At 40.0% G+C, this 20,641-nt stretch overlaps 1 protein-coding gene across 7 annotated transcripts in view; it reads right to left on the bottom strand.

Moving 5' to 3' along the window:
- Rbfox1 (RNA binding fox-1 homolog 1) overlaps window positions 1-20,641 on the bottom strand; it is a 368,464-nt gene that overhangs the window by 115,891 nt on the left and 231,932 nt on the right. For 6 of the 7 annotated variants that reach the window (XM_052195049.1, XM_052195050.1, XM_052195048.1 and 3 more), the window contains exons 3-4: window positions 8,420-8,563; window positions 554-607 (exon numbers count right to left, since the gene is read on the bottom strand). In XM_052195049.1, the coding sequence (XP_052051009.1) occupies window positions 554-607; window positions 8,420-8,563 (198 nt within the window). The remainder of the gene's footprint in view (window positions 1-553; window positions 608-8,419; window positions 8,564-20,641) is intronic. The other variant, XM_052195053.1, reaches the window with a different exon arrangement.

Genomic DNA, 20,641 nt, shown 5'->3' with positions numbered 1-20,641 from the left:
AGAAAAAAAGTGATTTAAACACTGGTTTCCTAGTAAGAAAATAAACTTGAAGCAATACCACATTACAAAATGAGGATCTGTAACATACTAATGAACGAAATTGTGTTCAAAAGGTTGGTGTATATGAGATTTATCTCCTCTGCAACGCAGGAAAAGAACTGCACTTTATTAATACAGAGTGATCACATATTTACCTGCTCATAACACTATCAACTCACTTTTTAATATAAAGAATGTAATTATTACTGAAAAACAAAAAAAAATGTAGCAACATCATTATTATTTTAGGCATGGGTAATTTTCCTGTGGAAATTTAAGATATGTAATTGTATCTCTATATATCTGGACCAGAAATTAAAAATTAGCCCCTAGATGTTTTAAATGGAACCCAATGCACTTCTCACCATTTAGGAAATGGGAGGCGGTCTCTAAAGATGGTCCCACTAAAGTGCATTTCTCAGGGTGTTGACTCAGGCAGTGCAGTTACTTCCCTTGTCCCTGACAGACATGTTACAAAGAGCTAAGACATTCGAAACTGAATCAAGTTGCTTACCTTTGAGCCTCGCTCATTAAAAATAATTTCAACATCTAATATTTTACCAAATTGCTGCAAAGAAACAGAAATATCTCATGAGCAAAGAGAGAAATTAGATAAATTATACAATATACAGAAATAATTACTCCCCAAGTCAGAGAGCTTTCCCTTAGTTAAGAGCATGCATTTTTCTCCTATTACTAAGTGACATTCTTAAAATGATAAAATGCTAGAAATGCTGGTGTATTTATTATCTTCTGATTATAGCCCTTTCTACCAGGGAAGGGACACTGTCAGAGCCCAGAACAAAATACTAACCAAGAGGTTAATTCTGTGTTCTTCTCTTCTTTTCTCTCTCTCTCTCTCTCTCTCTCTCTCTCTCTCTCTCTCTCTCTCTCTCTCTCTCTCTCTCTCTCTCTCTCTCTCTCCCCCCCCCTCTGTGTGTGTGCATGTGTGTGTGTGTGTGTGTGTGTGTGTGTGTGTGTTCCCAGGCACTGAACTGCAGAGATTAAAAATGGCTAGTCATTACCTATACAACATTTCCACCAGCCACTGGGATAAACACCCCAAGGGAGCTGAGATTTGGATAATAAAATACCCAACTAAAATATGATCTTGAAGGTTTTAGCTCTGAGCTCACAGAAAAAAAAATCAGAGCAACCAGAGCATGTGAAAAAGTGTGCACACAAAAGGTGTGTTATAATCCAGATATCTGCAGAGCCAGGATGGGCCTAGGGCAATGCCACCATGACCCCCCAGATGAGAGCCTGTATTCTTAAAACAAACACATTTTACACCCCTACCGTGAGCTGGCTCTATAAAAGGCCCAGAAACAAAAACTTCAATTATCAAACAACCAGACAGGCAAATAAAATGCAAATGGACATTGATACTTACATTTCAAATTTTATAGAATAAATAAGTGCTGCATAATATTTAGTATACAAGAAAAGATATTTGCTGTTTATCTGAAATTCAAATCTGAATAGTGTGTGTGTGTGTGTGTGTGTGTGTGTGTGTGTGTGTGTGTGTTAGTAAAAACATCTTACATTTAGCAGTCTTGGTGAACACTGCCCATCAAGTAATTGATCACTGGGACTTACACAAACGTGTCCTTTGATAGCATGAACATCTGATAATCCAGAAGCCTTCTAACTTAAAATTCTTATGTTTCCTAGATGTCATAGAAAATGGTATAGGTGTTTCTAGCATGTAGCCTTTTCCCCATAATGCTGATGGAAGTGCTATTTTAAAGCAAGGCCCAGGGAAGAGTAAGACGCGATAATTTCCTCAATGCAGAGTAGAAGGGTGAACACCCCTTTTAAATGACTGAACAAAGAAACAAAAGCCAGGAGATGCATTCCTGTAGACCTTGTTTCATTTGGAATTTTCCTGCCATCCACTGCCTGCATGTGCAATCTGGGTATTCACTGCAGACGTGGTACCCTATGAGAGTCTGTGTTGTGCTCTCTTCCCTGGATGAGACTGTTAAGCATTGTTCTATAGCAAAGGATAGTGGTGTCTGGATAATGGTGAGGCTAGAATCAAAGGGGACAAAGAATAAAGATTCCAAGAAGCAGAGTAGCTTCATAGACCAAACTGCCAGGTCATGAATTTCAAGAAATTTGGAGAGTCAATGGCAAAAGGTTCTTGCTAGTACTCAAGAATTATTCTTCAAAACTTTTATATCCAGCTATCTGTCTGTCTGGTGTGTGTGTGTGTGTGTGTGTGTGTGTGTGTGTGTGTGCCATTAGGAGCATGTGGAGGTCAGGGGACAGTTGAAAGAGCTAGTTCTCTCCTTCTACCATGTGAGTTGTGGGGATTGAACTCAAGTCATTAAGCTTGGTTGACAAGTGCCTTTGCCATCTTAATGGCTCAAAAACAACAACAGAAAATAACTGCAATATACAGAGACTGTTCTTTCAAAAGTATGTAAAATTCATTCCTTACTACAATTAGAAAAGCTCATATATATCGATAGTCTAGAAATATCAAATGCTTAAAGTAATAATAGTTCCGATTATAGGATATAAAGAATCTCAAAGCTGGATACTTTGTGTCACAGGGTCTATTCTTCAAGGTAAGTCTCCTATTCAACCTTCTTCCTAGACTCCTTGGTGAGCAGACATACTACCCTGTTTTATAGAGAAGTTCTGGGATGAAGAGGTGAGAAGATAAAGGCAAGGAGAAAAGCCTGTAGCCGGTCACTATGCCAGGTAAGTGCCAGCAGGTACCACATTAACCTACCCTACAGTTGGTACACATTAAACATTTGATTTAGAGAATTTTATTTTATTATTTAAAATTTTTTTGAAATCTTGCAATTATATTACGTGTTGTGAGTGTTGACTGTATGTCCATATGCCAAGGAATCTGTGTGGAGGTCATTCGTCTAGGTATTGAATTCAGTATGCCAAGCTCAGCAGCCAATCATCTTGCCAGCCCTTTAGTACATCTTTTGTGCCAATTTTTATGGCAGAGAAAAAACTCAGTAAAAACAGACAAAGAAAACTTTCCAGTGTGACAATTGAAGAATTGATTGTTCAGAGGTGAACCAAGTTCCATAGCAAAGAATCCTCCACTGTGTAAGCACTTCAGAACAACTTCTGCAGAATATCCCATTCCCACAGATGCTTTTATATTTATTTCAGGCATCAGAGCCTAGAAGCACATATATTTATGGAAAGAGAAGGCTGAAAAAGACATCTTCCAACACTATGAAGCAAATGTCACCCGTAGAACACTCCTCCCTAAGCAGTCTACACAAACACTTCCCTTAAAATAAGAACCGGATGAGACAAACTGATCAGAAACACATCTTAGCATGTGTCATTCCCTAAATGAAACAATGACACCATATGCCCTGGAATGATCTCCAGTGTTCGCTTCCTTGGCAGGTGGCACTGGGTGGATGGTTCTGGAAGCCAGTTAAACGAGCCATAGGAGGATTGCTGAAGCAGGCCTGATTTCTGAGACAGTTGTACACTGTATTTATAGTATCATTGGTTTAATTGAGAAGTTTGGTACTAATGATGCCAACACAGCTGGCGCATCTTCAATTTAAATAGGCATGACTCGTTTGCAGACATAACTAGCATTTGTTTGCTCGACAATGTTCGCAAGCATTTAGAGCATCTTGGACTCACATGAGGTATCTCAATGGCTGTATCAAGACCAAAATCCAGAAGCCTATATAGGTGTGCTTGGGCAAATATGTACTGAGCAGTTTCAGATAACCTTGGATCAAATAACACACATACACTGAGAAGGATGTTCACTAGCTACAGCATAAAACCCAAAAATAAAGCTTAATTCAGAGTATGATATGTGCATAGAGACTAAAGAGAGTCTTTGTTCTGCAGTGTCTTTTAAATTTTTCTTCATTACATTTGGGATTATAATTTAATTATATTTCCTCCTTGTAACACATGTTATATACCCTTTCCCACTCTCTGTCAAAGTACTGCTCTCGCTCTAATTTTATTAATTGTTACTGTATGCTTAACTGTATATGTTTATACATATGTATTCCTAAATATAACCTATTCAGTTTCTTGAATGCGACCTGTTTGTATGTTTTCAGGGCTAACCTTTTGAAACTGGAGAATCAATGGGTTTGCTGTTCTCTGGAGTTGTTCCTAAAATGATTCAGTATAGAAAAAGGAGGCACTGTGATGGCTTTATTCTTCTGAATGTCCAGCTTTATGGAGTGTTGCATTAACATAAAAGGTGCAAGGAAATCCATCTCTACTGTAGCCATAGAAACACATCACCCAAGTGTCTTTTACACATGTAAACAGTTATGTATTTTGTTAGCATAAGTAATGACAGATCTGAATATCACTTTCCTATCCAGAGCATATTTATGTATTATGTGTATATACATGTGTGTTTCTATGTGTATAGATGCAAGTGTTTGTGCAGATTCCCATGAATGTATATGTGTAGGCATGTGTATGTATTATGTATGTGGAGGATGTATTAAAAACTTCAAGTGTTCTTCTTCAAGCAATATCCCTTTTTTGTGTGACAGGATCTCTCACTGTCTTGGAGTTGCCCAGTAGGATAGGCTGGCTGACCAGAAAGCCCCAGGATGCTCCTGCGCCCTTTTCCAGTGCTGGGATTATAAGCGTGGGCTACCATTTCTCATTTTTTTAAACATGGGTAGTAAGGACCGAATAGAGGTCAATGTATCTGTTTCCCAATCACATTACTGACTGATAACAAAACCGAGAGGGTATGGCATCATTTGGTAGGGAACAAATTGTAGAGTGCCCACTAATCACACAGTTTTTGAAAAACAATTTTTTGATTTCATGTCTTGTACCAGGGGTCTTGATATATCATAGTCAACTCTCATCTCAAACACAGAAAATTTAAATTTTAAACATTAATCTATAATAAGTATTTTGTATTCAAGAGTGACACATTATAATCAAATTGGTTGTAATCCACATTTATGTAAAAAAAATCCATATTTTTTTAATGACATCAAGAATTCAAGTGTATAACTTTAATAGGAAAATATGAAATACGAATGTCTCCAATCATCACTGTCTGTGAGCTTCACATATAAAATTGGGAGATAAATAATGGCAAAAACATCTCCAAAGTCAAGGTAGTAAATTCTCCAACCTCTTGACAGAAGATGTGATAAATAAAATATAATTTTTGAACACTATATATGATGTACACTCATATATGTAAGAAAAAGTTTAAATATACTATTGAATGCTAGCATCCCCAGTGTTCTGAAGGATGAGGTAGGAAGTTAGATAGTTGGGGCCACCCTGTGCTACTCAGCAAGCTTGAAGCTAGTTTTACATGCAGAATCAGAAATCTCCTCCAAAACCAGCAAAATAAAACAGAACAATTGGAATAATTCAAATGTGAAGGGCTGTGCTCCAGCAGACCTCAAGAGACACACAGCCAGGCCTGAAATCAATAACTTCTCAGTTATTGATCCCACGGAAACATCTAGAATAATTGATCCTAACAATCACACTAGCCCCATTCACTCATAGCGATCTGGATGATAGCAAATGACTTAGGATACTGCTTTATGCATTGTAGCATGTCCATTTCACCCCAGGAATGAATATACCAGACGGAGAAGACAGCATGAAAGGAAATGTAACGTGAAGCACAACTTCAGGGAGGCCTTGTAAGAAGTACCCCTGGCAAAGATGAAGATGAACAATGGAAAATGAACAATGATGAGAATCAACTCAGATACAATCTCACAGGAGAGGCCCAAAAAGCACACACTGAAACACGAGACACCTATTGGAACCATTAGGCAAGTGACTACTGTGTAAAACATGGGGGTAGAGTTTCTGGACTTGGACAAGTTGGACACTGCCAAGTTCTAGGCAATTTGAAAGAGGGTACTTTGTGTCTTTTTTGACACTGAAATTTCTGTGCTTCCTTTGAAAAATAGAGTCAACAGGGGCAGGAGGCACAATGATCTTTATAGTTTTCTCTGTAACTATCCTCACTTAACCCTGACCTAGCAAGGAGACAGAAGACAAAAGATAGCATGAAAAAGAAAGACATTGACTCTCCTGGCCAAAGCACTTGAGAGGAAGCTCACTGGAACTAAATCATGGTTCCTTACAGTAACTAAGATTTGAAAGAGGAAACTGTGTTGAGTCCCCTAAACTGCACCATGGGGAGCCAAGCAGAATGTTCCAGATGCCTCTCAGTATGATTCACACTGCTAAATGTATCATATTATAGAACGGCTTTGTGACCACCATATTCATCTTAGGAAAATTCCATTTCTTCAAAATAGCAGTTGTAAAATCCAAAGAGGGCTCCCAAATTACTGCAAGGGGTCCAGAATCCATATGGCCCAATGATTTTTATAGATGAAACCCACACCACACAAAATCCACACATACTCTTTAACACAGACACAGATGTTGTTTGTGATAAGTAGAATTAATTTCAGTGTTCATAAACATATACTGCACTCCCTTAACTGACAGATGCTAAGAGTATATCTATCATCACATCGAATCAACATCTTGTTAGTTAGCTGTGGGAGAATTTTGACTCAAAAGAAGAAGGAAAAGAAAACTGGTTTTGAAACAAATAGATTTTGATCTGGGCCCAATACCAGGCAGCATGTCACATGACAAGTTCTTTCATCTGGGTCATCTGCCCTAACCCTAAAGGACAGAGAAATTCAGATATTAATACTTGCAGCCTCTCCTCTGTATGACTTCCAGCTGCGAGTATTTTGACTACATCTCTGACTTAGCCCTCTAGCCTCAGGTAAAGTTCAAAATAATCAAAAAAGTCCAGGGAAGAAAATAGACCCTTAAGGGTGAGAAACTGGGGTTGGCTGCCTTGCATGTCACCATGAAGGATTACGAGAGTGGTCATTAAGAGAATCCAGTTCAAAGCCAGCATCACAGTGACACTTGATGAATAAAGACAGAGTGAATAGCAAGACATCCCTCTGGCTTGACATGGCAAAGAGACTATAACTCCTGCAGCTACCCATCAGTCAAGCTGGGTCCCACTGCTTTGCACACACTTAACCTCGACTCTAACTTCGAATGCTCTGCACTTTTCAAAGTCATCTTTGACCTGAGAGTGCCCGAGGGTATCTTCGTTCTGCAAGAGTTAGAGGGCGTAACTCAAGGTTATTACCAAATGAGAGAGTCATAAAAGTGCAAAAGTTGACCTTTTCCTCTGAAATGTCAGCATTCAAGCCTGGGTCTCTTAAATATTAGGATGCCTGCTCTGCTTTTGTATCACATGCATACTTGATAAGCATCGTGTGTGTGTGTGTGTGTGTGTGTGTGTGTGTGTGTGTGTGTGTGTGTGTGTGTGTGTTAAAGAAATAAAAGGTCCAAGCTCATCCCCCAAATCATGGAGCCAGGGCTTCCTGTTCATGCAAAGAATACTACAGGCTTAGCTCACAACGGGATATCTGACCTGGCCTCTTCTTACTGTTTCTGCCATATTTGCAGCTCTGCTCAGACTCTTAGAGCATTCTCCAAGCAGCTCACCTTTGTCCTGAGTCAAATGTTAAGGATGTAGCTCTTTGGTTGGATGCACAGATGCTTACAACCACTACTGGCATGTCATGGATATACAGAGTGACTATATTTCAAAGCACAAAACGTTATCTGAGATTTGTCAAAGCTTTGTCCTTTGGCATAGCTGAGACTAAATAAATGGTAAAGTCTTCCTTTCCCTGGGTGGATTGTTCAAACATCTTCCAGAAAAATATTCAGGGTCATGATGAACTGTGAGAAAGCAAAGCCGTCATTTATTTCCTCAGGGTGAATGGTGGTTTCTGGCTAGTTCTGTTTCACCATGGTGCCTAGACCAGGCCGACCTTTGCTGCATAATGAATACCCTTGAAGTCTCATCTAGGAAACTGTATGATGCAAAAATCAAATCAGATTTAGAAACTGGTAGTTTTGTTGATGGTGGTGGCATCATTTTTAAAAATGACGCTGAACTAGCCATTCACTGCAGCTGCAGTACACAGTGCCGGGGGGACACCGGGAGAGTCACTCCTGGGTTGTTCTTCTAGGTAAGCAGACAAGGGCTTCAGCATTTATTTTAGTTACAAAATTAGGTTCTGGGCTGTTGAATGGGCCTTATCATCAGTGGTTAATAGAGGAGTCTATTTTCTGCTTGACAATTAACTTATTTATTAGAAGATGTCCAACTGGCAAAGCAGCAACCCCATGAGCACCGCTAAAACACAAATGTATCCTGCCACCCCAAGGGGACCTACCCACTGTAGACCCAGGTATTAGATGCTAAACTGCCTTCATCCCATAAGAACATTCTTCCTAAGAATGATAAGGTCTCAGAACTCCAACAAGGAGGAAAACAAAGGATGAAGGTAGTACTTACACCAAACATTTGTCGGAGGTCTGGATCCCGGAACCGGAAAGGGATGTTGGACACATGCAGCCGCTTGGGCTGGGACTTGTTTTCTGTGTTTTCAGAAGGTTGTGTCTGGGGCTGGCCATCGGTCGGGGCTGCATCATCTGTCTGCTAAAGGAACAAGAAGAAAGGAAAGAGGTGCTGAGTAAGCACTTGGTCCCAATATCTTCTCTTCCCCGATACAGGAGGATGTGGTTCGCAAGCACTCGGTCCCAATGACTGCCCCTTCCTCAACATGGCAGCATGCTATCCGACAAAGATTTTTTGTCTTTATTTTTTATTTATTTACAACAAAGGAGTGTTTTGAGCATCTACTGAGTGTCCACACGTGAATCTTGCATTCCATATCAATCAAAACAGTCAAAAGTTCCTGACTTCACGCAGTATAACTCTCATAGGGCAAGGCACAATAAAAACCATTCTTAAATAGATATAGAACTGGGAATAAGGAGATAAGCATTGTGAGAAAACTAAAGGAAACATGAGGGGTTGGGGGCTCGGGGTGGGTAGTGAAAAACTCATTAAAAAGTATTAAGGATCATTAAAAATAAGAACATGTATTTTTCAGTGCTGACCAGATTCTTATGCTATGCATATAAAAGTACTGAGGCTGTACAGGTAAAATATTAATAAATGTCAAAAATTTGCAAAGGCCCTTTGGTGGTTTGCAATTCATTCAGTGAATAAGATGATTGACTCAATTTTTTAAAAAGATGTTAACTTATCTTCTTCATTGTACAAATCTATATTATCTACTGCTGCATATTCCAGGAGATCATTTAAATCTCAAGGAATGAACACTAAAGTATAAATAAGTTTGTATTTGTTGAATTTGAAATGCTCAATCGTCACACACAGGTAGTGCCTGTGTTGGAAAAAAAAGAAAAAGCGAACATTCCCTTCTGTACAAAAGCTCTGCTGGGTTATGCTGATGCAAGCACAGGACCAGATGGTTTCAGTGCAGAATTCTATCAGACCTTCAAAGAAGACTTAACACCAATACTCTTCAAACTTTCCCACCAAATAGAAACAGAAGGAACACTACCCAACTCCTTCTTCGAAGCCACTATTACGCTGATACCAAAACCACACAAAGATCCAACTAAGAAAGAGAATTTCAGGCCAATTTCCCTTATGAATATTGATGCAAAGATACTAAATAAAATTCTTGCCCACCGAATCCAAGAACACAGCAAAACGATCATCCACCATGATCAAGTAGGCTTCATCCCAGGGATGCAGGGATGGTTCAATATAAGGAAATCCATCAATGCAATCCACTACATAAACAAACTGAAAGAAAAAAAAACCACATGATGCAGACAACATACAGCTCATCATTTCCTTCTGTCCTCCTCCACTCAGAAAGGATAGTTTAGGGAATTTTGTTTTTCTGTACTTTCTCTGCAATTAGCATACAGTGCCTGTAGGTGGCAGTAGATGCAGACCACTTAAAGATGTCTTTGAAAGTATTGTAGGGTCTTTGCCAAAACTGAAATTCATGAGCAGAGTCATCCTTATCTATTTATAAGCAATTTAGAGGCATATAACTAGGACAAAAACTATCAGTGCAGGCAGCCAGGTGTAAAATAATAGAGACTTAGAGGAGACAGTCTTACACAGTGAAACGTAAAAGAAACACCCAAATAACAGGAGCAAAATTAGCAATCTTCTCAGCATCTCTCCTGTGTGCTAGAATATTTTATTGGCATCTCCTTCCTCATATACTCTGGATTTCTAAGTTGAGACCTCCTGGAGTCTTGTGCACCACCCACCTAAGCCATTCGGTCTCAGAGACCCATCTGAGGGTCTGAAAAACCCTCGGATGCCTCTGTCGATATTCAAGTACAAGGTGAACCTGAGAGCCAGGTAATTTTGTCTGAAAAGGGAAGAGGAAGATGATGCAGGAAGATGTGGAAAAGGAAAAGCAGTTATAACACAGGCAGTTCTTTGGGGAGGGGTGCAGGCTGAGTAAGTTCAAGTCGCACTTGCCACTGGGGTTCCCAAGGCCCATCACCTCTGACATGGTAGACAGGTGTATTAGGAGAGGTGGAAGAGACCGATTCTGGGACAGAAGACTGAAAAGCATGTGTGGAAATAGAAAGATGTCAGCAGAAGGCCTCCCCATTGGGGAGGCCATGTAGAACCAGATAGAATACCAGGAAACTGAACAAGAGAGGCAACGTGAGAAGTGGGTAGAAGTAGTAGACCTAAAAGCGCCTCGTATACAAAAGCAAGTGGCTGTTACAAGCCACTTAAAGATGACAAGAGGACTGAATTGTGACCAGCATGCTACATTAATGTTAAATGCCTGTTGAGTGATTGGCTGATGCCGTGACAGACTGAGAGCATGAAAGATTGGTGTGCCACTAATAAATGAACAATAAATAAATGAGTGAGCATCACCGTTGTCAGCTTCGAGTGCCAGTTAATGAATAGCTAGTAGGCTGGCAGAGGTCCACTTGGAAAGCGCTTGCTGTATAATCATGAGGCTTGAGTCTGTAGCCCCAGAACCTGCATAAAACTCGGCATGGTGGTTCACACCTATAATCTGAGCATTCCTACAGTGAAATCAGCCAGGATACAGGACAGTTCATGAAAGTGCACAGGCAGCTGGTCTTGTATATAGAGCAATAAGGAGAGACTCTTTCAAACAAGAGGCGAACTGACACTTGAAGCCTTGATCTCCACAGACACATCATGGCATGATACTTACATAAATAAACACACATGTACACACATGTACACACACACACACCACCACCACCACCACCATCACCATCACCACCACCATTCTGTAACCCAGAGACCTACACAGACTACTCATTGTGTTTTGCTTTTGCTTTTTGTTTTTCCTAGTAACAGCATGTCAGTTTCCACATCAATGACAAAGAAATCACCTTTAAACCATGATACTGATACTTTGCCAAAGAGTAAGAGGTTTCAATGCCCTTCCACAAGACCCTATGTTAGCATGAGCAATTGCTAAGATTCCAGGTTTCCAGCCCATTTTCCCCACCCTATTGAAAACTGCTATATGAATAAAAAATTAAAATGGGTTTCTCTTCCTCCCAAGAAAGGGACTTACACTTGGATTTGTGCACAATTGCTGAATGTCTCAGTTTAATAAGCCTAATTAGGAATTACAGAGATTATGATTAAACATATTAAATGATTAATAGCATTATGCTGCTCATGTAAAAATTAAAATTAATCATCTCTAGTCAAACAGGACTTTGGAGAAATCTTTGTGGTGTTTCCTTTGATAAAAACACAACGCTCGATTAATCATTTTGTAGTGTACACATTTATACAAATACCCATAAATTGTTATGCAGGCATACCTATGGCAGAAATAATTTTTTAACAGAAAATATGTAAAATGAAATCCAAATTTGTATAGGTTGGTGAGAAGGAGGGAGTAGGATGTCAAACTCTACGGAGAGAGAGAGAAGCAAAAGATATGAGCATGCCTGTGTCTGAGGCTAGGTGACAGCCAGGGCTTGAGAGTCACTCCCGGCACTGTGCAATCCCACTGTCACCAACTGCTAATTTGCATCAGGGCCTTTTATATCTCTCTGCCTATGGTTCACTCATCTGTGAGAGGACAATAGTGGTCCATGCCCTACAGACTTAGGACAAGGACCAAAATATGGAGTGGGTACAAGTGGCCATGAGCTCAGATCAAGGGACACCTACCATATATAGTACTGAAGACAGTACTTGCTACTTCATTTGGGGCCTAAGTGAGTGTTTTCTACATATATTACTTGGAATTTTCAGGGAAAACATCCCAGGAACAATCCTGTGCTTTTCTATGACTGCTAGGATTCAGATCTGGTATGTCACCTACATGTGCTAGCTACAGGCTTGCTGAGTAACCCTTGTCCCTTTGGAAGGGAGCAGCAGCTGGAAAGGTGATGCACAATGGAAGAAAGTGAGGTTACTTTCTACACCTTAGAGGGGTACTAGACCTCAGCCTGCTCTTCCATTTCTTTACACTACTACCACTGAACAGACAGCCCTTCTTTGTACATCTCCAGTGTTCTAATACCACAAGTCAAAAGCTCTGAAACCACGAGCATAATACCCCTCCCTGGTTTATGACTTGGCATTCTGTTATAAACAACATGATCTCTGGGTTTGCCCAGGATCAGATTGTCACAAGTTTAGTGGCTTAAAACATGACTTTCTCATAGCATAGTAAGGATGACAAAGTCTAAAGCAGAAGTGTCCAGAGAATCAAGTTTCTTCTTTCTTTGCCTCTTCCAGCTTCTGTTTCTGGGTGTCTCTGGGTTTGGGGCTTTGTGATCCCCATGTGCTTCTGTCTTCACATGGACATATTTGATTGGGTGGCTCACTCAAGTCTACTCCAGCTTTCTCTTCTTATGAAGATACTAGCTGGTAGATTTAGAGCCCTTTCTAAGTAAGGATACTTTGAGATAATTTATTTCATTACATCTGCAAAAATCCCTTTCTCAAACACAGTCTCAACCATTCACAGCTGGCAGAGCTTATGTTATGGAAGAAGTGTTTTTAGAGGCCCCCACTCACCCTATGACAGTTCCCTTGCAAATATGAAACCAGAGCGCAGTTTTAACTAGTGGCAATTTTCCAGAAATGACTATGTTATTCCTTACTATCATCTCTTGGCTCTTGAATTGCTCAAAAGAGCTAGCCTCCAACATGGGCAAAAAAAGAAAAAAAAAAAAAAAAGGATGTCCCAACCTATGCAGAGAAGAGACAAGAACCGTTCGTTCATCGGGCCAGGTTGACCACCTCCCTTTATGTATTTGGTTATAGATGGAGATGTTTGACTCCCTCTGCCAAGGTGGGAAGCCCTTTGTCAGTTTCTAGAAAGATCATCAATATCCTATACTTATGTCTGAAATGAATAAAGTGATGATTATTCACTTACTGTGGATAATTTTTCAGAATGAGACAATAATGGTGAAGCCCTACTTAGTAAGAAGGGACCTCACATTAATCATGTCAGTCACCAACAAAACATTTCAGTTTTGTTCTCTGTTTCTTTGGCCTATGGACACACAAAAGTCTGAGAAACAGCCTTCTAATCTCACAGGAAGACGCAAAGACCCTATGAATAGAAGATCCATTAACCACAAGAAGCAGGTTTATAAGAAGCCTGAGTCAGGAGTTCTGAGTACATTAAGACCCACCTCACCAGGTTCTGTGTTGGCCTTCTGTGGCATAACCCTATCAGAATGTTGGCTGAAGAATTTTCCTTAATAAACAAACTCCCAGGGTATTGGCACAGGTTATAAATGTTAAGATAACACCAGCGGCACTTTAATCTCCTGAAGATCACTTAGTGTTTCCACAAAGACCTTAATAAAGAACCGCGGGGCTCCCTCTGCTGTAATCATTCCTAATTCAATGAATAGCTCTGAGCAACCCACAGCTAATCCTAGTGAAATTGGATTTTGATATCGACCAATCCAGGGATGACTGTTTGAGAGAATATCCATAGAAATCAGCTCCTTTCGGATTCTGTCCCTGCCCCAGTGTTATCTTAGTAGGTTACTTAGATATTGTAGAGTAAACATCCCTAGTACCTCCTAACAGGTACTAAGGAACTGGGTGTGGAAACATCAGATAAGGACAGTTTACAGTTAGGGACCTGAGTGACAATGACTTCCATCTTGTACTGGCCTAGTTAGTTAAGCCTTTCTGAACTTTTGATTCTCCAGACTAGCCCAGGAATCTTTGGCTCACGAGTGTGCCAGAGGTAAGTTAATACTGAGGGTGCATGAGTAAACCATGGTAGATGTAAACCTACAAGAGAAATTAGAATTCAGAGAGAAAGTGGAGCTCTTGGTGGCAGCAGCCAGCTACAGAGAGGGACTGGGCAATGATTAGAAAGCAAGCAAGAACCAAGCTATATTTGGGAAATTAAAAATACATATATGCATAACCCAGTACTAGATATAGCTCAAGGGTGCAGAGGAAGCACACTTGGGCAGCCCTGAACAAAAATAAAATAAAATAAAATAAAATATGAGCAGCAGATGTAACTTTATAATGTCTGGAAGTCACATGTTTTTAAGAGTGAAAATACGAAGTCAACTTTTAGCACATAGCTATGCTAACTCTATTTAACAAGCATAGTATTGTGGTGTATCATTAGGGCAGAGCGTATTTAATTTTTTTTTTTTTTTTTGCTGCAGCAAGTCTTTGACATTTATTGTCTCTGTTATGCTTATGGGTCCTGATCTCAGCAGGGCACATTGATTTCTCATTGGAAATCCTTGATCTATATAGTTAAGCTTCAAAAATAAGTGACAACTGAATATCTAGATTTCCTGCTTACAGAACTAAAGTTCCCAATGACTGAATCAAGGGTCAGTTCTTCTGATTAAGATGAAGTTGAATTAAGTGGGAAAAAAATCTGTTCCATCAGTCACAATAAGGCACTTTTAAGAGTTCAAGTGTAACACAAAGAGGGTCCCTTAATGATGTTCTAATACCTAGAAACTGTGAAAAAGTTGCTTTACAGGACAAGGACCTGGGAAATTAAATGGACAGAATTGAAATCACTTATCACCTGAGCATGAATTAGATTATCCCAGATTCATGGGAAGGCCAGTAAAAACACTAAGATCCTTTCAAAGGTCTTTAGAAGGAGAAGAGAAGAGCTAGTGATGGGGGCTGGCATGTGAGAAGCAGTCTGCCTGCCATTTCTGACCTGATGAGGAGATGACAGAGGAAGGGCAGGAGCCTGGGAATTTAAAAAAAAATGCAAGATGCAGAAGCTCTAGGAAGAAATGTCAACCCTCTGAAGTTCATTAGAGTCAGCAACGTTCATTGATACAAAGAAAACTTAAAACCATCATCAACTATGTAACAAAACACAGGCATATAGGATTTCCAACATTCCAGAGATAGTGCTCCACAGCAAGGAACAAGATTAAGTCAAGTCTACTTCAATGCTTTAGGTAATGATGAAGTATATGCAAGACTATACAGAAGTATGCACTCCTTTCAGACTTTGCTCTGTATTCTCAAAGCAGGTAACATGGACGCTGTAGAGTCAACAAGTCTGCCATCTTTTAAAGAATAAGGTCTGAGGATAACATGCATCACATGCATAGTTGTGTTTCCAGAATCTCTGTCATCTGTGACTTTTGCTGGATCATGACTACTGTTATGTAGTAGTCATTTCTATCACCCTATAAATATGTGTTCCTTAACCCCCTTCTGTATTCCTGGACATACTAAGGCTACACACCCACTACATACAGTACATGTGTTGGAGGGAGTGCACACCCACATCCCAATATTTTGTACAAAATTTCAGAAAGTTTCTAAGCTACCTAGAAGATACACAGATGTCAGGTGTAACAGTAACTGATGAGGGCCATTTGTTTCTGCCTTGCCCAGGCTGAGACAAAGGGGCACTGACTGCCAGTGCTGTCAAATGCTATGGTCCAGTGGTGGTTCCTAAGAAAATGTGGAAATGACTAAAGAGATCAGGTGAATTGAAAACTCTGCTCGAATACCATGAGCTGGGGATCATAAAAAGTGGTGTCCACGCCTTGCCTCGTGGAATCATCAGAAGAACTAGGAAATATGAAACTCAGAGAGTGAAGTTGCCTTTGCAAAGGCATATGCTAGGACAGAGCAGGATGTCTGACCCCATAAATGGAATTGCTTTTGCCACGTCACAAGCTCTCAAGAGGAAGACGAAGATGCTGTGGAAAGTCTAAGGACAGGACAGAGGACAACTACAAAACATATACAAAGGAGAAAGCTTCACTGCTGTCCCAATTGCTATGCTTGAGGTCAGTACTGGGGTCAGGGTGAGAACGATGCTAACATAGCTGACTACCAAGCCTGTAATAGGCTGCTTCAGATGCCTCCTGTGAGTCTCTGGCGTTCTCTCCTGAGCCATTATTAGTCATAATTATTTTTTACCTTACTTTAGAAAAATGTTACTTTCCTCTTCTTATTTATTTTTATATGCATTGAGGTTTGGCCTGCATGTCTTTCTGTGGGAGAGTGCCAGATTCTTTTGAACTGGAGTTGCAGATAGTTGTGAGCTTCCATGTGACTCCCCGGAGCTGAAGCCTGGTCCTCTGGAAGAATGGCCAGTGCTCTTAACTACTGAGCCATCTCTTTAGCCCCATCCTCTTTTACTTTTAAAGTTTTACTTTACTTATTTATGTGTTTTATGTGTGAATATGGACATGCACACAGGTACATAAAGAGGCTAGAGGAGCTTACCAGATTCGTTGGAACCAAAATTATAGGTGAGTGTGAGCTGTCTAATACGGATGCTAGCAACCAAACACTAGTCTTCTGAAAGAGAAGCAGGCATTCTTAACTGCTAAATCATCTCTCCAGCCTCCAGGCTTGAGCTAATGATCAAGCTATCCTGATAGACATGAACATCTTCAAGGCAAGTAGCCTATCTAATGCCCAACATAGTTATGCATCACTTTTCCTGGCACATAGTAGGCCCTCAGTATGTCTTTCTGAGTCAGTCCAGTCTATCAAATACATCTGTATTTTTGTGTACATGTCTCCTGACTTCTTCCTTTACAGCTTGGAAACCAATTACCCTCAAGAAGACATGCATAGCTCATGGATTTTGCCTCCAGCAGATTGGTAAACACACAGCATCTTTTTTTTTTTTTCTGGCCAGCTTTCTCCCTTCTCTGTATAACACCCTTTACACTAATAAATAAAATCTGTACTTCTGAATAGCCTCTGCTTTTTACTCTTCTACCAATCAAGTTGTTTCTCAGAAAAGGAGAAACTTGTGAGAGTCTTGGAGGCATGATTTGATTAAGCTGACAATATCATTTGAGCAATGGTTGAGTGCCCAATGCGATGTGTTTTGGACCAAATTGATTTGTGTAACAAACACTTGCTTTGTCTCTTCTAGCAGCCTGAATGGCAGGTCTTGATTTAGCTAGTGATGCTGGGTACTGGGTGAATTTACACAGTCTGTGGTTGCTCTCTTTCTGCAGAGAGGAACAAGGCCAGAGCAGAGGCTGGCATAATTCAATACATTGTGCTATAAACTCAAAAAATAATATCACAGAGCTCTGCAATATACCTATTTGATTTGATTTGTAAACCTGATAAAAAAGCAATTGAAAAAGTTCAGGGGGAAAATATATATGTTCTAAGCTAAACTGTAACCATACTGAATGTGTACAAAGAAAAGAGCATGAGAGGAGGGGTAGAAAATCCATGCACATCCAATCAACTTCCTACCCTGCATTAGACAATGCTGCAATTCTCCATTTAAAATGGAGAAAGACTGTAAAAAGTTATTTTCCATTAAAGTAATAATAGCAAGTGAGGGCATGTGAATTAAAACCCACATCTCTGGTTTTCTCACAATCCCATTTCAAAACTGGGCTGTACAGTGTTCTCTACTTCCTGCCTTTTATCATGTTAGCTCTATAGGCAAACAAATTAATCACATAGCTTTGGATATAGTTAATACCCAATTCTAACTTCAGCAGGGCCAATTCAGTACCTGGGTAAGGCAGATTTGAAAACCACATCACATTTCCCCCAGCTCAAATAAATGCAGTGCTCATCTCAAGTGATAGGATTCCTCAGAAAGAAGGGTGGGAGTCCTGAGAGGGACCCACTCCAGATTCTTCTGCTCTTTTCATCCTTTGAAAATGTAAGAACATGAAAAGCATCAGGGGACCTATACCTCTAAAGGACATGGGTGTCAAGGTGAGTGACTGTATTTGTCTTCTCTGGATGCTGAAACAAAATGCCACCAATGGGCCACAATATGCAGTTATTTATGCCTTATTGTTTGGGAAACTGGACCTGTAACACTAAGGCTCACAGTTTGATTCTTTCTTGCTGTGTTCTCATATATCAAATGGAGAATCTATTTGTTCCCCCTCTTTTCTGCGGAAAACATCAACTCCGTGTTGAAGGAGCTCTAAGCTCGTGACCTCATTTAACCTAATTACTTTCCCCCAGTCCAATCTCTAGATATCATCCATCAGGGGTATGAACTGCAGTGTAAGGTCTAAGGGGAAGCACAGTAACATAGCTGGGGAGAACTCACAAGCACTTGGAGGTAAGGAATCATGCTATAGAGGGTGAAGGCTTGCTAGGCATCCTCATGTCATCTGCCATTCTGGGTGGATCTACTGAGACCATGGAACAGGTGAGGCAGCACTGCTTATCAAAAGAAGCAAGGGGGTATCTAAAGTTTGTATAGGCTTTTCATGACATATACAAACCATTAAAAGATGACTACTTCTAGAAGCTATACTAAATGATTTTTTGCTTATTACAGTTCTGGCCATTGGCTGCTGGCATCAATAAGACAATTTCTGATACTGGGTCACTATAGTGAACCTTCTATTCAATATCAACTACTCCCACACCTAATTGAAGGATAATCATTCTCTATGGAAGCTTGCTTCTGTTTTCTGTAATCCTAAAGACAAATCTTTGGGTTCTCCTGATCAGCTGGCTCCAGCTCAAAGAGACACCATATCCCTCCAGGCCTGTACATCTGCCCTTTTCACTAGTGACTCTCTTGCAGCTATCTTCTTTCCATGCCCAAATACCCTGTCTTTAATATCTTGGAGGACTCAAAAACCCAAGCTACCTCAAACCTCTATTTAAAAAAAAATGTTCTTTGTATTGAATTCTAAATTGCACATAGCTCAAAGATTTCCCCCAATGTATAATACAAGATTTAAATGAACCAAATGTTCATTCTATACATTCTGGTAATTTTCTAGGACTGAGAAAATTACCAAAAGCACAATTCAGTTATAGAACCTGGAGATGAGTTAAAAACTGAGACTGATCTTAGTGAATATCTAGGGTTTTCCTGACTAATTGCCTCTCATTCTTTATAAATGATTCTGAGAAGCTTGTGTTCTAAGAGCTTTGTTCTAAAATTGTTTATGCCCAATATAAAGTATAGAGTGGTGTTACTACCTCTGTGAAGTGCAATAGTTTTTTTCACATAAATAAGGCAAGACTCCTGCCATATAAAGAACACAGTTTCTGTAGAGTGACACGATTTGACTTTCAAGCTGCAAATCCCAGTTCTCAGGGCTTATGTCTTCTTCATTACAGTGGGGGGGGATGGGGGTAGAGAGCCAGTGCCCTGCATGTTGGAAAACAGAAGTTCTAAGAGAATTACTCATGACATATACATGCTTGCACCTCTTTTCCAGTGTATTCTTTAGCTTCAGGGTAAATAGTTTTTCTTTGTGGGCCATTCTGTAACTGATATCCATTAATGCAGCCATTAGGGATAAGTTTATAGGGAAATGAACTGTGACCCAGTTTACTTTCCAAGAAAGCTTAATTTATAAAAGCAGACAGAGGACTAGATTTGTCCTATAGGTCATAGGTTCCTCTGTTCTGGGTCTATAATACTGCAAATGTTGCCTATATTAAAAGCACCCATTGGTTTTATTTGAAACATTTACAGCTGCTTGGTACGAGAATGAAAAGATATACTCTGAGTCACTGGAGAATTTCTGGCTCTATACAGTGGAAAGACAATAAGACATGTAAGTAAGAAAATGAATGTGTAGTTATTGAAGGACATTGCATTGACAATTCAGCTAGAGGACATGATGGGAGAATTCTTAGGCAGTCTCATTTAATTAGGTGCTTGGTCGTCATGTGTGCAGGTGATGCCCAGACAAACCTTTAGCCCTAAAAAGGAATAGGTTCTGCTATGCATGTTACCCACAGTACCAGGATTTGGGATGCTGAGGCTGGCATATTGATGTACATGAAATGCTAACAGGGTCTACATGCTAAGTTGTGGACTATTTGTGGGCTAGAGTATAAGGCCCTGTCATAAACACAGACAATAAGGGTGCTGGAGAAATGGCTAAGTATAGCGTGTTAACAATACATAGTGCTTTTACAAAAGATGTGACCTCAGATCCTAGCATGCATGCTGGGTGTAACTAGAGTTCTGGGGAGTGGGGGTGGCACACTCTGATGCCTCTGGCCTCCAATTGACACTTGAACTCATATGTACACATGCACACACATAGCTAAGGATAATTAAAGTATAAATTTAAAAAGAATATGTGGCAAGGAAGAGGAAGAAGAGGAGTGGAGGAGAAAGAAGAGAGGCAGAGAGGATAAAGAAGAGAAAGAGGAAACGAAGGAAGAGAAGAAAGACAAGGAAAAAGGAGAAAAGTC

This window comes from Apodemus sylvaticus, chromosome 10 (genome assembly GCF_947179515.1).
Source record: "Apodemus sylvaticus chromosome 10, mApoSyl1.1, whole genome shotgun sequence".
NCBI classification, from domain to species: domain Eukaryota; kingdom Metazoa; phylum Chordata; class Mammalia; order Rodentia; family Muridae; genus Apodemus; species Apodemus sylvaticus.
This window is presented reverse-complemented; position numbering and strand designations above follow the sequence as displayed.